The 20,181-nt window shown below is 40.4% G+C and overlaps 1 protein-coding gene across 50 annotated transcripts in view; it reads right to left on the minus strand.

The window, feature by feature from the left end:
* The window catches only part of PARD3 (par-3 family cell polarity regulator), a 634,673-nt gene that overhangs the window by 325,529 nt on the left and 288,963 nt on the right, over positions 1-20,181 (minus strand). For 44 of the 50 annotated variants that reach the window (XM_084980461.1, XM_084980477.1, XM_084980458.1 and 41 more), the window contains one exon: positions 5,373-5,504. The exons of the other annotated variants lie outside the window; for them this stretch is intronic. In XM_084980461.1, the coding sequence (XP_084836587.1) occupies positions 5,373-5,504 (132 nt within the window). The remainder of the gene's footprint in view (positions 1-5,372; positions 5,505-20,181) is intronic. 50 annotated transcript variants of the gene reach the window in all.

Here is a 20,181-nt window from a genome sequence, read left to right on the forward strand (position 1 = left end):
AACCAGATTTCTGAAGAAGCTGCCTCCTAATTTTGTCATTAAGAAAGTCTGATCAGCTCATATTCTGGAAAACAACTTATCTATGTCATCTGGATGGTTCTAAGCATCAGTGAAATGAGAATTTTGTTCATTTGTTGGTTGGTTGGTTGGGTTTTTGGCTTTTAAGAGAGTTCCCACTGTGGCTCAGTGGTAACAAACCTGACTGGTATCCATGAGGATGTGGTATAGATCGAAGATGTGGCTCAGATCTGGTGTGGCATAGATGGGCAGCTACAGTTCCGATTCAACCTCTAGCCTGGGAACCTCCTTATGCCGCAGGTGCGGCCCTCAAAAGACCAAAAAACAAAAAAAGGTAAGAAAGAAAGAACAGGCTTTTAAGCACTTTGGACAGAATAAGCATCTTCCTCTGTGCAGGCAGATGGAAGAAAAACCATCTGCAGGGAGAAGTTCGGATGCAAGGCCCACAGTTCGAGCCCTGACCCCCATCATTCATCACACGGGCAGAACTCAGGACCCCGAGGACGAGGACGGACTGACCGACTTACTCATTTTGTTTAAAACTATCCCCATATGAAGTTTGGAGAAGCTTAAAAATGTTTCTTCACAATGCTATTTACTCACATCCAAAATAGGCTCTACTTGTGAAAATTTTACTTCTGCCCTAGATCTTCAAAAATTTGCCCTTGATCAAATTATAATGAAACGTAAAAATGAAACACATTCATGGCAATTTACCTTTTCCATGATTGGTGAATATCCTCAATGTGCGGCAGGGGCACATTAATCATAAGGCATAAATATTTTCAAATGTTCAAAAGTATCGGACCAAGAGACAATACTGGGCTCTTCTTTTTTGAAAATAAGAAGACATAAGCACTCACTCTATAGCATTATTTTATTAGATGTTACCTATTTAACACTCACTCGGCTAGTCTCTTATTATCATCTCTAGGACTCTGCAAATACTAAGCTGATGTAAAAACAGACACATATCTGTATTAGGCACCTTCGTTTCAGAAGGAATAAGAGATCGGAAGCCAGCAATGTTCTGTGTGCACACAAAAGCCAGGAGCAAGAGCATCATGGCTAGAGACAGTGACAAAAGTGCACAAAATAAGAAGGAAAAAGGCAGTTCAGTCGCCTAAAACTCCTGGCCTCAAGGCTCTGAGACACTAACGTGAAGGCTCCGAAGGGGAGGATGCAGCACATGCAGAGTCAAACCTGAATCTCATCATCAGCACACATCTAAAGTCTTTCCCTGAGTCCCCCCCCAACCCCCAACTCAGGCTAATCTGCCAATTAGATGAAGTTTTTGCTCGATGGAAAGAACTTGAAAACATAGACTTTTCTCTAAAGGTCAGCCAGTCATCCCCTGTAACAGAGCATAAGTGGTGGTTGGAAAGTGCCTTCCACCTCCTCGCGATTTCTGCTAATTGCCTTCAGACCAAGACAAAGTAGTGAAAATGGCAGGCTCCCAATTAGCTGGTCCCCATTCTCCCGATCATGGAGTGTAAAGTTCCTGCCTCCTCTCTTGTGGAATTTATGAGTTGCAATAAACTGGTGAGGATATAAGAACAAAGGCAGCTTATGATCTATGCTCTGCCAAAATTAAATTATAGTCCACACGGAGTCTGGGAAATGGTCATTGTGAAAAGGAATTCAGATTTCTCAAAGTCTTGCCAAACATCAAAACTATCAAAAAAAAAAAATTGCTGCGCATTTTGTCTCTTGGGTCTCAGAGTCAAAATTCCAGAAGCAGGAGACCTTCTTCAAGGCAGCACAAAATTTAGTTTTAGTTTTCAAATCCTCTGACTTTCTTCTCTCAGAAGAAGGAAGTCACAAGATTCAAGCGAGAAAAGACGCCTTTGAAAGACACACAGTCCCCTAGCTTCTGAGAGGTCTCTGATATAAAACAATAGCTACAGGCTATTCTGAGCAGGATGAATCAGTCATGAACTCATCCACATTGAGTTTGGCTCCAAGTGCTTCCTGGTTCAAGTTCAGAAACACCACCTACTTTTGGTGGCAGAAGTGTGACTCATCAGCACTTGAACAGAGGGAAAGAAGAGTCAGTGGCCCCTTACATAGGATCAGTCCCACAAAAGAAGAAGCACCTCTGCTTTCAGAGGTGCCTGCTTGCTCAGCACCCACACCCTCCTTGGTCCTTTATATTCCTACTGTTTATTCCCACTGGCAAAGCTGATGTGATCATAATTGCCTTCAAAACATAGAGCTAATGAGAGACAAGCACTCTAGTAGGAAATAGAGCAAAAACAAAACCACTAGAGGCGTATAAAACCTAGAACTCTCTTGACCTCTTCAATGCAGATGGCATATCTGAAAGAAGACATCAGCTCCACCCTGGTGACCCCAAATCATAAAGGCGAGGGTCGTTGTTGTCTTTTTTAACCAAATGAAACATTCTTTTATCTACATGATGCCACTTCTTCACTATATTTTAATGGCAGAAACTAAGGCAAAAAAATAAAGCCACAGAAGAGACACCAGGCTATTAAAGTTGGATGAGTCCTGGGAACAGTTAGTTAAACGAATAAATTCAGAATTAAATGAGGATGGCTGGACTAGAGTTTCAGTGTATCTAGCATAACCTATTTGTCCTCTTCTGCCCAAATAATTGTGCAGAGCCAAAGTTTTAATATGGGCTTTGTTTTGTTTTTGCTGTTCTTGTCCAGTTAAGTAGATTTCAGGCTAGTTAACTACCCTGCTGATGTGAAATCATTAAACTTAATGAATGGATCTTCATTTCTTAAACCTAAGCCAAGGAATAAGATGATTTTAGGCTCAGGAATCAGTTATCAAATGTCATCTGCAATAGGCTACTTAGACTAAGAAAATGCTTATTTAAAAAAAACAAACTTTCTTATCATGGAACAAATATTTCAAATAACTTCAACAGGAGCAAATCAAGGCTTAGTTTTGGGAGGGAAAAGGGTGTTTGTGTGGCTTCTCAATGTATCCCTTTTGCTTAAAAAGAAACCATTTTATACCAAAATTACAAAGAAAAGCTATATTACTTCTCTTAAAAGCAGGTCTACAACCACAACAGTAAGACAAAGCTATATTTTTAGAAATAATTAAATGTATCATATTTTAGAAACTCTGGTCTGCCAATTTTTTTTTCTCCTAATCTTGCAATAAAATGGTCAGATTCAGCATATTTAGCTGAAACGGAGCCCTGACTGTGTTCCGTGATGAGCAATTGTGTTTCAAAGAAGGTAAACCCCAGCTCCAGCCCCAGCCCCAGGAGATCACGCTCAATTAGCCTAAACCAAGGCAGCTACTTTTACTGCCTTTGATTTAGAAATGGGCAGGCAAGCCATGTGATTCTGGACAACAAAACACATGAAGGGAAGGACAGGGGGACTGCTGGTGGGAAAAGCTTACCTGCTTTCAAATGAGCCGCAAAGAAGAGGAGAGCACAACTCCCTTCTGCAAGGATGTGACAGCCAGGACTGGGGCAGGAAAGGGGGCTCCCAGAGAAGCCAAAGACCCAGACCCTCAGGGAAGGTACCAAGCCAAAAATGGAACCCCCGCCTTCCCTTCCCCTGTCATCTTGTTAAAGGGGCAAGGAGTAGTCCCTTATCACACAATCTAGACTTTCTGTATTAGCACCCAGTGTTTTCCCAACAAATAAAGTAAGACACACTGGGTTTTTCTGAGTACCAGGCCTGATCCTATGTCCCCAACAGGTATTAAATCCCTTGAGGAGGCAGGTTCTATACTTATCCCATTCAGTACGTGCATACACAGAGGTGCAGATAAGATGAGCGAGGGCTCAAATCCCACACCCCAAATCCCACCTGATCCCAGGCCCACACTAAACTTAAAAAATTATTTCAAAGTGATAATTTTCTCAAAATAATATAGACTTTAAACTACTTGGTATTAGTGTTTCATTACCACTGGTTTTTACTTGGTTTTAATCACTTGTTTTTCCTAAGTAGAACTTCCACTTTTTTTTTAATTAGTTAAAATTATTTCCACCATGTAATGTTTTATGTTATGTATTATATGATTAAAAAGCATACTATCGCAGGTATCAAAATCAAGCAGTTCTTCTGTATTGTTTCATATTCAAACACCCTGTATACACAAAACTATTTTAGAAGGTTTATACTGTCAAACATAGACTGAGATAAATTCAGGAAAACACTAAGGATTCCTTTCCACTGATATCATTCAACTAAATTGAAAAACGGCTATTCCAGGATCTGGGCAACTGAATTATCAACAATTTTAGAAATCACTGAAACAGATAAACAAAACAATCTCCCACTGAGTACTTACCTAGTCTGTGATCCGTATGAACTTTTTAAAGAAAATAAACGGCGAAAGAACCAAATAAGTGGATTAATATCAAAACTATTAAAACTACAAAGACCAGACCGGGATACCCACTACCGAGAAAACACTGTGACTCATGATAAACAACGAACACTTTTACAAAAACAACACTGAGAGAAAAAAAAAAAATTTTTTTTTTAATTTTATGGCTGCACCTGCAGCCAATGGAAGTTCCCAGGCCAGGGACTGAATCTGAGCCACAGCTGCAACCTACACCACAGCCACAGCAACACCAGATTCTTCAACCCACTGAACGAGACTGGAGATCAAATCCAAGCCTCCAAGGAGACCCAGGCCGCTGCAGTCAGATTTTCAACCCACTGCACCACAGCAGAAACTCCGCAAAAATACTCCATATGTCAAAACTTACCAGATAAATTCTTAATCTTCATACAAACAGTGATGGTGCAAATAGTCTCCTTCCCAAGACAGGAATCATTTACGCATGCTGAGTGGTGAATAATTCTGATGTCGTGAACGGGAGGTGGCTACCCCACAGGCTGAACTAAGCAACTCTGAAAACATACATGCTTACAACAGGTCCTCGAATTTACGAAAGGACATCTCCCCAGACCCGACACAAGACGAGAGCTTATATTTATTTCTCCCATAAGGAAGGTCGGGGGATAAGGGAAAATTTTAATTTGCTTCTTCAGATCCTTTGACTTGACTGCCTCTCAATCAAGAGGGGAGCCCACAGGTGGTCTTGAAAGTCTGCTCATAAGCTGCATTATTCACACCAAATACCTGCGCCTCGGGAGCCCAGCAACACGACAGTGGTGACACTTCAAAACCTACAGCAACTGCTTATGAGAATCTTCAGTCAGGAACCACCACTGAAATACTGTGCATTGACGTTAGCCAGGCTCTGAGACAGAGCCTGGCACACACCCAGAGATGGTCTGAATCATCTACCTGCCAGCACGACTGTGACAGAGAGAAACAGCTGGGGGGATGGGCTAGGAAGTCACACCACCGACGCGTGTAGAAGGATTGGGTTGTGTTACCTGTTCTTGCTTCTCCAGCCACTTGTCCACCATTGGGTGACTGGCACTCAGAGATGAGCGAGCATTGTCTCTCTGAAATTGGTTAGACCAGTTACTAGTGTCCCGTGGGAGGCTTCTGTAGTTTTCATCTTTCTATTTAAAAAGAAACAAAAACGTGTCTTGTAAAAAAACCAGACCTTGTCAAGTGATAATGCACCTGGCCTCTCACAACTAGCAGAAAAATGACTCTACATATTGAAAGTATGTTTCCCGAGTCTACACAAAAGAGCTGACTGAGGACATTTCATCCGGGCTCGACCACAGAAATGCCTGGCATCAGGGAATCTGATGACGGTGGCCACACACGCAGGCGCACGACAGACGGAACACACCGCCCTCCTCTGTCAACTTCCCCAGGCCAAGGGCAGGCACCAGAAAACGGAAAACACGTCGATGCCCAACTTTCATTCAGTCACAGCATTTTCACTGTTCTTCTTCTTTCTTCCCTTAGAATATCAGCGGGAGATACTTTTTATCACTCACCAAAAGTGTTTAAAACAGGGAAGCCAAATGAGTTTGTACTTTATTTAGATGGTCGTGGTATTGTGACTTTGGGCAAGAGACGTAAGACTCTGGGCTAGTCTGTCGCCTTGCTCACAAGCTAGTTGTAAACAATAATTCCAATATTAAGTAGAGGAAAAAAATCAATTTATTCCAATACATGGTGCATAAGAGACACATAACTGTCCACCCCGGCATGCTAAGGGCACGTGACGTCTTCATATAAAAACCTAGTCCACTGATGTGCATTTATTTAATACACCTCAGAGCAACCAAAGTATTCCTTTCAGATAATAATTTATACCAACTTGCTTTCACTTTAGGGCCGAAAAACTTAATTGCAAGCTTCTGGAAAGAAGTGAGAAGGCTCAGATACGGTAGGAAAGTCAAACATTTAATTCAATAACTAAATTTAAACATCTCCTACAAGAACAAATTTAAAATGTTAACCTCAATTCAACCCACTTACATAAGTGCTCCACTTGAAGAGAAGTACCCAAATATTTGGCTTACAAACTTTGTTAAGGGTAGTCTGATTATAAAAATCATCACAGACACGACTGATTCTTATTCTTTGTTAATGACACCACATGAACAGCAAACACACATGTAAAACAAACGAAGTATAATATAAGAGATTTGCATTGTATAGGCCTTAGCCATAGACCAGGATCCTGTTTCTGTTCCATCGGAGAATAAAACTTAAAAGTGAATTGACCATGATGGACCTAAGCCAATATTACTGGACCTAAGAATACTGTTAGGCCACCAGAGAACGCCAAAAAAAATTTTTAATCTATGCATATTTATCAGTATAAACTTTAGCACGAAACTTTGTGAGGCTTTTAAAATCAAACTATAGAAAATAAACTTTAAAAATTCAATCATAGGGAAGTTCTCTGGCAGCCAAGTAGGTAAAGATCCAGTGGCATCACTGCTGTGGCTTGGGTTCAGTCCCTGACCTGGGAACTTCGACATGCCGCAGCCATTAAAAAAAATAAAACGAAACAAACAAACAAACAAAAAATCTCAGTAGTAGAATGAAACATCAGCAGCACATCCTTTTTGCTAGAAAATCTCTGTATGTTTCTGGTTACTGTGGCTCAAGAAAGCTGTGACAGGGCAACAGGGCATAACCACCAGTACAAAGAAAACACTAGGAAGATTAATTGCTGCTCCACGCCTGGGGATGAAGTATTGACCTTGCATACAGGAATGTGGAAATGGTAAAAATACGCAGAGGACATTGACAAAGACTAAAGGAAAGCATGAACCAAATGAATAAACTAAAGTTCACTCACTTTATCTCAAAATCCCAAGAGTCCCTCCTTAAAACATGAGCATGGAAACTTCAGAACAAAGCAAAACTATCTATTTCCATGGAAGTCCACAAACTTACTGACCAGAAATTTAAATAAGTCATGAGAAGCTCTTATTAATGACAGAAACTTAAATGTCCATGAAGAGAGGAAGGATTGGAAGGGTGGCAAAACAGGCCCAGTTTTTATGTCAAGGATCTTGAGGCTCCTACCACTGGCTAGGGCCCTGGTTTTTCTATTCATTTTCCACCATTAGAGGTGATTATTACACCAAGTCTTTACTTCGAAGCATCAAACAGAAAGTATTAAAAACCCTACCTTCTCAGAAGCAACTGTACTTCAGAGAAACTAATAGTGCCCGTGGGGCGGGGGGGAGTCATCTGTTCAGAAAAATGCCAAGTAATGGAAGTAGAAAATTAATAGGATTACAAAAATCACCATTTTCAACTCCTAATGAAAAATTACTAGGATTAGAAAAATCACCATTTTCAACCCCTCATTCAGGCAAAGATCATCTGTGGATGCTAAAGCCCCTGGGGAAAAGTTGGTAAACGAACTGGCTGTATGCAGAGAGACAAAAAGCCACTTACAAAAGGAAAAATACATCTTTAAAACGAAAAGACCAGATGCCACAAAACTCTCTTTCCTCGATGTCTAGAATCCAAAAGACGGCTGGTACTTCCTTTTGATTCCTTTGGAACCTCCTCCCTCATTATCCCTCTTCCCCTAAATGGCCCTCATGGGTTCTTACACGGGACCACTGCTGTCACTGCTGTCTCCCTGAACAAGCTCAAAGGCCTTCGATTTCAAACCTTCCTCCCTGACAAGTCCTACACACAGGCCACCAACACTAACCTGTTCTTCTGACTTCATGATCTAAATTTCCAACAGGATGTCCCAAAGATACCTCAGAATCCACAGATGAAGATGAAACTCGCTTCTTTTATCAATTCCGGGGCCCTACTGAAATACAGTCATCACCCCTTCACCTCCCTCCCCCAACCAATCCCTGCCATTGCTTGGCCCTGTCAACCCAATGTTCGTTGCCAAGATCTTACGCGATGGCCATGATCCTCGCTCAGGATCAACGTGCCTCTCCTCTGCTGCTTCGCCGCAAGCAGAAGCAGCCTTCGAACTGGACACTGGCTCGTTATCCTCCCCAACCACATTCCATGCCACTTCCCACAGGGGATCATTCTAAAATGCCCCTTAGGTCATATCACACCTGGGATGTGTGCTGCTGGACCCAGGGACTTGCAGTGCCCTAGGACTCTGCACCAGCATCAGCATCTCTTTTTTTGTCTTTTTGCCTTTTCTAGGGCCACACCTACTGCATATGGAGGTTCCCAGGCCAGGGGTCTAATCGGAGCTGTAGCCACTGGCCTACACCACAGCCACAGCCACGCCAGATCTGAGCTGCATCTGTGACCTACACCACAGCTCACAGCAACACCAGATCCTTAATCCGCTGAGCAAGGCCAGGGATTGAACCCACAACCTCATGATTCCTAGTCAGATTCGTTAACCACTGAGCCACGACGGCAACGACGCATCAGCATCTTTCTGAGCCTCAACTCCTGGTAACACTTCCTCTGTAAAAACCCTCACCACTCTTCAACATCCAGCTCACAAGTTGCCTTCTCTAAGAAGCATTTCCTGATTCTCAACAGAACTAATCATGTCATGCTTCCTGTTACCTCTATATTCCAACTTTACATCTAATTATAGTTCTAACTTATAATTTAGTTAATTTTTAAAATTGCTATTTCCATGATCACAGTGAAACCTCAGCAGAAAATCACCAGTCACCTTTAAACTCCAGCACTTAGCTCACTGGCCTACACCTACATGGAGGGCTTCTTCTGAATATTTGTGATGATTCCTATTTTTGCACAATTTCAGAATCCCAGAATTTTAAAGGAACATTTCTATCAGTTGTGTTAAAAATGGATAAGGGAATGGTTTAAAAAGGTATCACGGAGTTCCCATCATGGTTCAGCAGTAACAAACCCGACTAGGATCCATGAGGACATGGGCTGATCCCTGGCCTCTCTCACGGGGTTAAGGATCTGCAGTTGCCATGAGCTGTGGTGTAGGTCAGAGATGTGGCCCGGATCTGGTGTTGGCGTTGCTCTGCCTGTGGCGTAGGCCAGCAGCTGCAGCTCCCTAGCCTGGGAACTTCCATATGTCGTGCGTGTGGCCCTAAAAAGATAAAAAGAAAAAAAAAATCATGACTAACAAAAACGCATTTCCACCGAAGTATAATAACTGTACTTTAAAATTTAGACTAAAAGATGTATACCACTTATCTGCCTATTTCAACCTTACGTCACACCCACAGTGTACAGTGTCTATGGGAAATGCAATTCTTTCCAATTGCATCTAAACAGCAGTATGGCATTTCTCCATTTATATCAATTATGACATGTAATTCATGCACCTGGCCGCTACAAAGTAATCATGTTAAGGCAAATAAGGGCTAAAAGTCAAAAGATCTGTCCTTTGGAACTCCATCCAAAAAATTCCACAGTTTTACATTTGTGTAAGCGACTTTCAGTATTGTCTTGGTAGGAAAAACAAAGCTGAGATTACATCTCAAACAATAAAAAATTCTTCCTAATTCAATGTTATTATGGAAAAGTCAATCATAAATTCATACACTAATTTATGATGAATGAAAAGTCCACTTACAGTCACCTTGGTCATTATGAGCTAAGTGACGAATTTCTAAAATATATTACTCATCACACATATCCATTATTTTGTGGACAACACTGTGCCATGCTACGAGCACTTCAGCTATGTTCTTCCTCAAAATCCCATCTGAAGTTTGGATCAGGTGCACACACAGTGTAGTCTTATAAAGCTGTGATTACCATCTATGATGTGAGCACATTTGTAAACCTTATAACACACAATGTATCTTCTACTTCACAATATACAACTTGGATCGTCTCTGCTGACAACTGAAATGGATATGATGCATTCTATTTTCAATTTGAAAACATGTTTTTTCTTCAGTGTAAATGTTTTTAAAACTGTGGGACTTCTCAGTATGTCTATGCAAAACTATCTATATTTTTCATTGACCAAACTGTAATCAACTGCAAAAAAAGGTCAGAATGATTGTTAAATGTATTTGCAAAACCTCTATTTCATAACCTGAAGAAGAAAAAAAATAAACCAACAATATTGGTGCCACTGATATTTTTGCAATAAGGTAGAGCTGTAGCTGTATCTATAATAAATTGGAGAATGGGATTTTAAATCTATTTTATTCCATGATCACATTAATACCTCCATTCTGTATACTGGTAAACTTTGTCTTTATTTATTTTTTTCTTTTTTTGGCTGAACCCACGGCATGCGGAAGTGCCTGCACCAGGAATCGAACCTGAGCCACAGCAGTGACAACACTGGATCCTTAACCCACTAAGCTACCAGGGAACTCCACATATTTTGGTAAACTTCAAAGCAAAACAAAGAAAGAAATAATTTTTTTTTTTAATCTTTTCTAGGGCTGCTTCCCAAGGCATGTGGAGGTTCCCAGGCTAGGGGTCGAATCGGAGCTATAGACACCAGCCTACATCACAGCCACAGCAACGCGGGATCTGAGCTGCATCTGCGACCTACACCACAGCTCACAGCAACGCCGGATAGTTAACCCACTGAGTAAGGGCAGGGATCGAACCCACAACCTCATGGTTCCTAGTCAGATTCATTAACCACTGAGCCACGACAGGAACTCCGAAAGACATCTTTTTCTTTAGACTTATTTTAAAAAACTAGCAGCAAGACCAATATAGAAAACCATAATAATTATTAATTTGCTAGTAATTAAACGTTATTGGAGTAAAGCCACTATTTTATGTCTGAAAGATTATATAAGAAAAATACCATAAGGAATTACTCTCCTATTTTTTTTAATTATAACTTTAATCCTCCACTTATGAGACAGGTGCAAAAAGCCACTCCAGCTTTTGCACTGGGTGGGAAACTCCCCCTCTTGCCAGAAAAAAACAGATGCTCCTGCTGTGATCAGGGATTTTCCTTATCATCTAAATGTACTGCCACATCACCAGGTGTCACAAAGCCACTCAGGCTGAGAAATGCATATTAATTTGCTGCCCCCTGGTAGCAGTACCCTGCTCATGGAGGAAATCTCTTCCAGCATAAGGCAATGGACTGCCCTCTCTTCCCCTGCCTGAGCCAATTACAATTCAATAAAAGAAATCACACAGAACCCACCCAATGCCTTGGGATAGAGGCTTATTCCTGGCATACTAAGCTGCAGTTCCAAGGCTTTATCTCTCAGAAACAGCTATTTAGCTGATGGTCAGATTTCCTGGCAAACCTACACCTATTTGCAGAAATACAGGACTACTTCATGAACATTAGAGAAGTAATGGATATTTCCATGTTATATAGGAAATTCAATGACATTTCCATTTTATTTCAAGGCAAAAATTCCAAACCTCTTTTGAAAAATCATTAGGAATTGTGCCATATTTTGAAATATTAAACACCCAATGCCTATAAGTATAGCTTTTGCAACCCTCTAGGAATCCTATGGTTTCAAATATTCCTAGGTGATTTTAAGATTTGAAATTTATAATATTTTTCAACTGTGCAGTTGGGGCAAAGAGAATTCAATTTTCTGCTTTATCATTTCCCTAAGAAAAGATAGACCAAAAAAAAAAAAAAAAAAAAAAAAAAGGAAATTATTTTCAGGATGTCTAACCTGAAATTAGCAATTATGGCTGAGGAGAATTTTTTTTTTTTAAATTGCAGGAAGCTTGTTAAAATCTTTCATAATCATACTGTAGATTAAATGTGACAGACTCATTCCTGCTCTGGGACCAGTTTATCTTGTCTGCCTCCTGATGGCTACACCAGCGATTGACCTTGGAAGCAATGCCAAGGTTAAAGCTTCAAGATAACAACCATAAAATGGTCTGTAAACAAGACTGCTGTGAGTGTATTTTTCTGACCTTCAAACCACCCTCTAGATATAACTCAGAATGGGATGGGGATGCAAAGGAAGAGAGATGGGTGGGGATAAATAAATTGACTCACACAAAACACAGGTTCAATAACCAACTTGAAAATGAAGTCAGAAAGTTCAGCGGTCCCTACCAGTTTAAACCAACTGCATGCTGATTAAGACTTTTTTTTTTTTTTTTTTTAAGGCCATTCTTGTGGCATATGGAAGTTCCTGGGCTAGGAGTTAAATCAGAGCTGCCACTGACTGGCCTACGCCACAGAGGCAGCAGCACTGGATCTGAGCCCCATGGGCGGCCTACGCCTCAGCTTGTGGAAACGCCAGAGCCTTAACCCACTGAGTGAGGCCAGGGATGGAACCTGCATCCTCTTGAAGGCTATGTTGGATTCTTACCCGACTGAACCACAGTGAGAACTCCAAGACATTTTTTTTTAAATAAGGAAACACAGGATTTTATCTCAAACACAGTATTTATCATCACTTATCTTAGGCACATGGCTATTTTCAAGAGCAGTGAACTTAAAAAGCATTGCTTGAACTCCATGGCAACCAACATCCTGCATTCTGCCTAATGTTGTTGATCAGAAGCCAAGCAATCATTTCCACGTGAACTGTAATTTCTGGCCCTCCATGAGCATAAATACCAGTACCTGTATGTACACATCTTACTTTCTTTTCTGATACTTGCTTTCTTCACATTCTTAATCATTAGTAATGAGAGAGGAAGAGGAGACAAAGAAAAGAATGTGTTTCAAAGTTGCTCCTACTTATGAGCAAAACTGTGACAAGACAAAGAAGAAATTTGAACATTTATACATTCTTTCTCAAAACAAAATTTTGTCCAGTAAATATGGTAGACTTCGACCTACATAGCTCACGGCAACACCAAATCCTTAACCCACTGAGCGAGGCCAGGGATCAAACCCGCATCCTCATGGATGGTAGTCGGGTTCGCTAACCACTGAGCCACGACAGGAACTCCCTGTAACTTCTTTTAAATTAAAAAAACTGACAGTCAAAATCCAAAGATTTTGAATGCCAAATATCAAATTCCATAAGTAATAAATATTTTACTTTTAATTCTTTAACTTTCTCTTTAAATTGAGTTTAAGGTTTTTTTTGGTTTTTTTTTTTTTCCATCTTTTGTCTTTTTATAGCCATACCTGCAGCATATGGAGATTCCCAGGCTAGGGGTCTAATCAGAGCTGTAGCCACTGGCCTACACCACAGCCACAGCTACACCAGATCCGAGTCACATCTGTGACCTACACCACAGCTCACAGCAACACCAGATCCTTAATCTACTGAGCGAGGCCAGGAATCGAGCCCGCAACTTCATGGTTCCTAATTGGATTCATTTCCCGTGCACCATGACGGGAACCCCTGAGTTTAAGTTTTGAACAGGAATTAGTTAAAAAAAAAAAAAAAAATTGAAAACATTTTTAAAATTTGAAAATATGAAACAAAATTTCTTATTAACATATGAAGTGAAATATCCTGGCATACAAGTCAAATTTTATTAGTTTTTTTCCCCTTTGAAATGTTAAAGTTCTAAAAACTCAATCTGGTCTTAAAAATCACAAATCATAACTCTTGTCCATCCTTTCTGTTGCAGGCCTAATAGCTTCTAGATCGTAAAATTACATTTAGATCAATGGGACACCCAAAATTATTAATAGGACAGAAAAAAAATCATGTCGGAATTCTCCGGTATAGCAGTACACGTTAAGAATTATGATTAGTTTTGCAAATAAATTCCCTGTCACAAAGCAAATCCTTCAGGTTGATATGTTCACAAAACTGGAAGGTTAACATTATAATTTTTTCTCACATCTTATAACTAGCCTTGTTAACAGTCTTTTTAATGTATGTACGGGTGTGTGTATGTATTTGGCTGCACCCACGGCATGCATTAAGTTCCCAGCCCAGGGACCAAATCAAGCCACTGCAGTGACAAAGCCAGGTCCTTAACACCCAAGTCCACATGGAAACTCCCTTAACAGTCTTGATATCAGGTACGAAAAATAATCCCTGGAACGGGCTATGAACATAAAGAACCCGACATAAAAGCCCTTGGTCAAATCTCTCAGGGAGGTACATCAACGTATAAGGGCCATGATGTCTCCTGAGGCGACCACTAAGGCACAGAGGTCTCTGAAGCCACCAGATGTGCACCTGGAATAGACCAGGAAATCCAAGAAGAAGAAAATGAGTTTCTGCAAAACTCAGCCTCATTCAGGCTCCTTGTTGGAACCAATTTCCCCAGTTCTTCCTAACCCAACGCAGTGGCTCAGAACACCATGAAAAACGTCAGATAATTTTAAAAGCTGGAAGAAAAAGGCTAGAGAGCATGCACCTTAACCTCTGCCTAAAAAAAGCAGCAGAGAATCAGAGAATTTCTGACAAGTGCTCTGTGGAGCCCAGGATGGATGACTAACCAGCTCCCATTTGGCGGGGTTATGCCTCCCCAGCTCGATGCCCAGTTTCTGAGTCATAACCTTGCCAAACTCTCCATCTCCAATCTAAGCAGGAACCATACTTTACCTGGGTAATGATATAACTTCCGATATCCAGCCACTCCTCCACAATGACCTCCCACCCACAACAAAGTACCTCCCGAGTTCTTGTTTGTAAAGCAGGGCAAAGCCATTACATCATCTTGAATCCCAAATTATATTTCCATTAGAGGTGGTTCATTGATACATACTACATTGTCTTAGGAAGAGTCGTGAATAAAATGTTTGCTATAAAATTGTTTTAAGAATTCCTTGGTGGCTCAGCGGGTTAAGGATCCAGCATTGTCATGTCTGTGACTCAGATCACTGCTACAGCGCGGGTTCGATCCCTGACCTGGGAACATCCACGTGATGCAGGTGCAGCCAAAAAAAAATGGTGTTAAATACACCGATCTCTTCCCTAATATAACTGGGACTGTCTCCTTTGTCCTATGAAAACATGCACAAGTGGGTGAGGAGAAAGTAGATGTGGAGGAAAGTGCAACATTTTGTTGAAAATTTACCTCCATCTGGATTCTGAGGAACTAAGGAACAGAGCTAAAAGGGAAGCAGCAGTAACGGCAGCTCCCATTTTATTTCTTTCGCAATATGGCATAAAAACCAACATGGTCACTTCGTTGGCCCACAGCCATCTGCCCCTCCTCCACCCCCCCACTCCCCGCCGCCAGTCAGCAAGATCAGGCAGAGAACATGGGACCATCGCTTCTGACCTTACATCTGCCACCAAGGGCAGCATATGAGAAAAAAATGAGAGATCGATGCTGCCGGTCAGAATCACATTTTGAGGAGCCTGGCTCGTTTTCTAAAATCACAGTCAAGATGAAAAACAAATTTCATCCGCAAAACAAATTTGAATCTGAAACAACTTTAAAACGTTTTAGAAAGTGCCACAGGTTTCTTATGTCGAAGGCACAAAATACCAATGTACATTTTCTTTCAAAAAACAAGTACCTGCAAAGGCTCATATTGCAAAACTACCACTGTAAATAAATATCACATTTTGCATCAGGAGCAATTACGCAAACCAAGAGAAGAAGGGAACAGATGCAAGAGCATGAGGGAGAAAAAGTAAAGCAGAGGAGTCGCCTAATTCCAAAACATCTACCAAAGACACTAGACACTTTGGAATTAGACAACTGGGTGAGTATCTACTGCTCATCCGCCCAGCCCACTGGAATTACAGTTGCAAACAGAAAAATGTAAGAAGGAGCTGCTGACAGTTACGCTGCCACTTTCGTTACAGATGGTGCAAAATTTAGTAATTTCTTCGAATACAGGGAATGCTTTACATTTAAGGTAAAAATATTTAGATAGGTAAATATAAAGGATGCACATTGCCTATTTAGATAATTACAACAATAATATCAATCACAAGAACTCGAGAAAACAAAGACACAAGTTTCTCCCCAAAAGGGGAAAGAAGTGGAGATCAGTTAACAAAATCAGATTATCAACAGTGGTATTAATGAAGCTAACATATAAACTATAAGACCTGGTGAGTCTTTTTAAATCATGCCAGTTTTAATAATACATGCTGATTATTCTAATACTCCTATTTCAATGCTTAAGAGAAAGTTTGAGAGGCGATAAAGCTGATAAGGTTGTTAAAACAGTCAATGAAATGAACTCCGGGCAATGTATAAAGTCTGTAAGTACGCTGGGAAGCAGGGTGCATACTTGTTAAGAGCACAGAATTTGAAACTGGACGATCTAGATTCCTATTACAATGTGATCTTTTAGCAGTTAATTTGACTACTAGATGAATCATTTAAACTCAGGTTCTGCCAGTGCATCACTACATTGGGAATAACAACAACATTCATACTTCTGAGGGCAAGTAAATGAGATGCCACATGCAACACGCCTGGCAAGAAGCAAGTACTCAGAACAACTTGGCTATCTTTGCACAAACACACCAAAACCTCAGAAACAGTAGTTTGGAGAGGGGAAGCCATTTCTACCCTCACGGCGTAAAAAAACGGTGACTGGAGCACATCTCCTCAGAGGCAGCCCAGAACACATGGCACCTACGACACATGCAAATTAGAACCGAGCTGCCCCTGCAGCCAGGAGGCAAACATCAGATACTCCAGTCCCCCACCCAGTGAGGCTCTTCTCTTTAATGACAGGACATGATTCCATGTCCCGAAGTAGGTAGGTTTATAAAAAATAAAAATAAAAATAAAAATGGAGGAGTTCCCACCATGGCTCAGTGGTTAACGAATCTGACTAGGAACCATGAGGTTGTGGGTTCGATCCCTGGCCTTGCTCAGTGGGTTGAGGATCTCGCGTTGCTGTGAGCTGTGGTGTAGGTCGCAGATGTGGCTCGGATCCTTCGTTGCTGTGGCTGTGGTATAGGCCAGCGGCTACAGCTCTGATTAGACCCCTAGCCTGGGAACCTCCATATGCCACAGAAGCAGCCCTAGAAAAGACAAAAAGACAGGAAAAAAAAAAAAAAAACCAACTTAAAAAGATGAAATGAGGCCAAAATATTTTTCAGTGTCTAAAGCGTATGTGAATGTTTGTTCAATATAATTTAAGCAGTGCCGGGTCCTCATCTCCTCCCCCAGGTCAAGAAAAACAGGTGTAACAAGGTCCTACAGTAGAGCACAGGCACTAGATTCAATATCCTGAGATCAATCATTGTGGAAAAGAATATTTTTAAAAGGATACATGCACATGTATAACTGAATCACTCTGCCGTGTAGCAGAAATTAATACAACACTGTAAATCAATCATACTTCAATTTAAAAAAAAAAAAAAGAAGGAAGAAAAGAAACGCAGGTGTGACATCGTCATTTTCTTCTGTACGATACATAACCCTGAGGAAGCTCAACAAGGATTCTGACACGGCTTTGGATTTGCATTCCTGGAGCAGTTTGTGAACTCTAAAAATATCACATCCAGACTTAAGCATTTTTTCTCAATAGCACCTTAGGATTTTATAACCATGAACACAAATTATAATATTTAAAGAATGTGAAGCAGATTATATTCCTAAATGTGGCACAGAAATAGATGGGTCTAGGTTATTAACACCTCAGACTAGGTGAGCTTGGCACTTGAGGTGAACCTACTGTAGAAATGTGTGTAGAACTGAGCAGAAGCATCACTTACTGAAAGCACAAAAACGCAGTGCTTTCAAATCGAGATCTTTTAATATGCAAACTAGAAAGGTGAAATTTATAGTTGTGGAGGCTTTTAACAGGAAGTACAAGTGCTGCAGCAGGATAGTCTAAGATCTAGGTCTCAGCTGGATTTCCCTCGAAGCTTATACCCCAGAAAATTAAACACAGCCATAGGGCTCTCCCAGGGGAAACGTGGTTTTAAAGAATTTCTTAGCCTTGTACATTAGAAAGAATAAACAAGCAGCAGCAGAGACTAAGAAGCCAAAGGTTTGAGAAGGGGACAAGGAGGCAAAAAATAAGTAAAGTAAAAATATCGTTTTACAAAGGAACAAATGGACCAATGACTGAATGAATGAACCGGGAAGCCACTATTTTAGAGTCCCAGGGAGGAGGATTCAAACATTATTGCTATGGTAATGGTCTGCCTATCAACGGCACAAGTTTTCTCACTCTCAATAAAACAGGTAGTAGACATTTTCTGGAGTTTTCTTGTGTCTGATTAGCATTGGTGACCTGAATACTGGGAATCTGGTGTCTTGACCCTATGTATTCAAATGCCCTTTAAACTGAGATTTGGGGAAAGAGGGAATGCACGAGGGAACAATGAAGAGAAACGCTGCTTTTATTATAGCTCCTATCTAGAAAAATATTTCCTGTTCTGCTTTGTATTGATAAGATAGGGTCTAGTACCTCAATGGGTTGCCATAATACTTTAAAAAAAAAAAAAAACCCTCAAAAAAATTAATCTTAATAGCTTTTCATTTAAAAAATGACACATTTGAGCTGTGTGAAAAGAAGTGATATGTCACAAAACCAAATATGCTAAGTGTTCTGGATTCTATTCTGCTAAGAGAGAAAAATCAGCCTAAAAAGAAGACAGCTCAAAATAACAATTATACTCCTGTTTGCCTTCTCCTGACAAAGACACCTTCCCTTTTCTGCTAGACCCAAGTTCCCAAAAAAAGACTGTGCCTCAGAAACTTTAGGCAAAAACACACAAATGTTTTCAAATGGGTAAATGAAATCTACTGGTAACAGTGTGTTTCATCTTTTAAACGTCCCCACGTAATTCTGATGCACGGCCAAGTGGAAACATTACATTCTTCAGTAAGAAGGTAAGTGCTGGAACTCAGAAAGAGTCCCAGTTGCTTCTTTATGTTTTCCATCCTACCCCCCATCCCAGCCCAGCCCCTCCCGGGCTTCTCACAGTGCTGTATACATCATAAGTACTTTTCACTTTCTCATTCATGAAGCGATGGGAAACAAGGATCTGTAGCTTTAAAAAAATGTTTGTTTCCTTAGTCCAATAAGTCTATTTAAGGAATCTGTCCTAAGAAAAGAATCAGAGATGCTGACAAAAGTTGATATATACAAAGACATTCTCTGAAGGGTACTTCTAAAGGTTACTTAATAAGAGAGAGAAAAAAGAAAAAAAAAAAACCTAAAGTATAAATATGTTAAAGAACAGAAAAATCACCAAAGTTAATAAACAACTCAAAAAACATCACCGCATAATAGAACATCGTGCAATGTTTATTTAACATTATATCAATATTGAATGTTTATGAGTCACAAAAAAATGCTCTCACTTTAACATAAATTAGGAAAAAAGGCAGGAAATTCAATTGTACATGTTGAATGACTCCGCCTTGGTTCCAAAGACAGCCACGGTCTGTGTAGAGCTCTACTATGCGCCATAGAAGTCAAGTTCATACACCAAATGTCAACATGCCTTATCGTCAAGACCCCAAATTACTTACCTGCTTCTTTATGCACTTCATTACCTTCCTCATGCAAAGAGCAAGTGGTACTATTAGGAGAAAAAATATTGTGTGGGGGCTCTTAAAATATACCACAAGAAAGGTTTGTAAAAATCATTTTCTATAAGTTAGAAGGACAATCTCAACTCTTTGAATGTAATGGAAAGAGAGGTGACAAAAGACATAATTAAGACAGCGTCTCTTCCAAGAGTGTGCATGTTATCAGGGGTATTGGAAAGATATCAAATGTGCCAAGCAACTACATCAAAAAGAAAGAATAAACCCGGGGCTCAGAAACATCCCAAGAGTTCTCTTTAAAAAATGCAAAAGAATTTTTTTTTAAACCTAAAGATGCCGAGGCCGTGCATTCTCTTGCCACTTTCCTCCCCTTCCCTGAACAGGGTAAGAATCTCTCTTGGAAACTGGCCAAAATGTGGCTTTTATGTTAAATCTACCTACGTTAATTGGAGGGCACTATAACTTAGAAAAGCAACACTTCTTTATTTAAGGGAAAGGAACAACAACTTATAACCACTGCACAAA

This window comes from Sus scrofa, chromosome 10 (assembly GCF_054392235.1).
Source record: "Sus scrofa isolate SSC_HxYL_T2T_F1_AM1 chromosome 10, Sscrofa_HxYL_maternal_Yorkshire_Landrace_v2.0, whole genome shotgun sequence".
In the NCBI taxonomy this organism is placed as follows: domain Eukaryota; kingdom Metazoa; phylum Chordata; class Mammalia; order Artiodactyla; family Suidae; genus Sus; species Sus scrofa.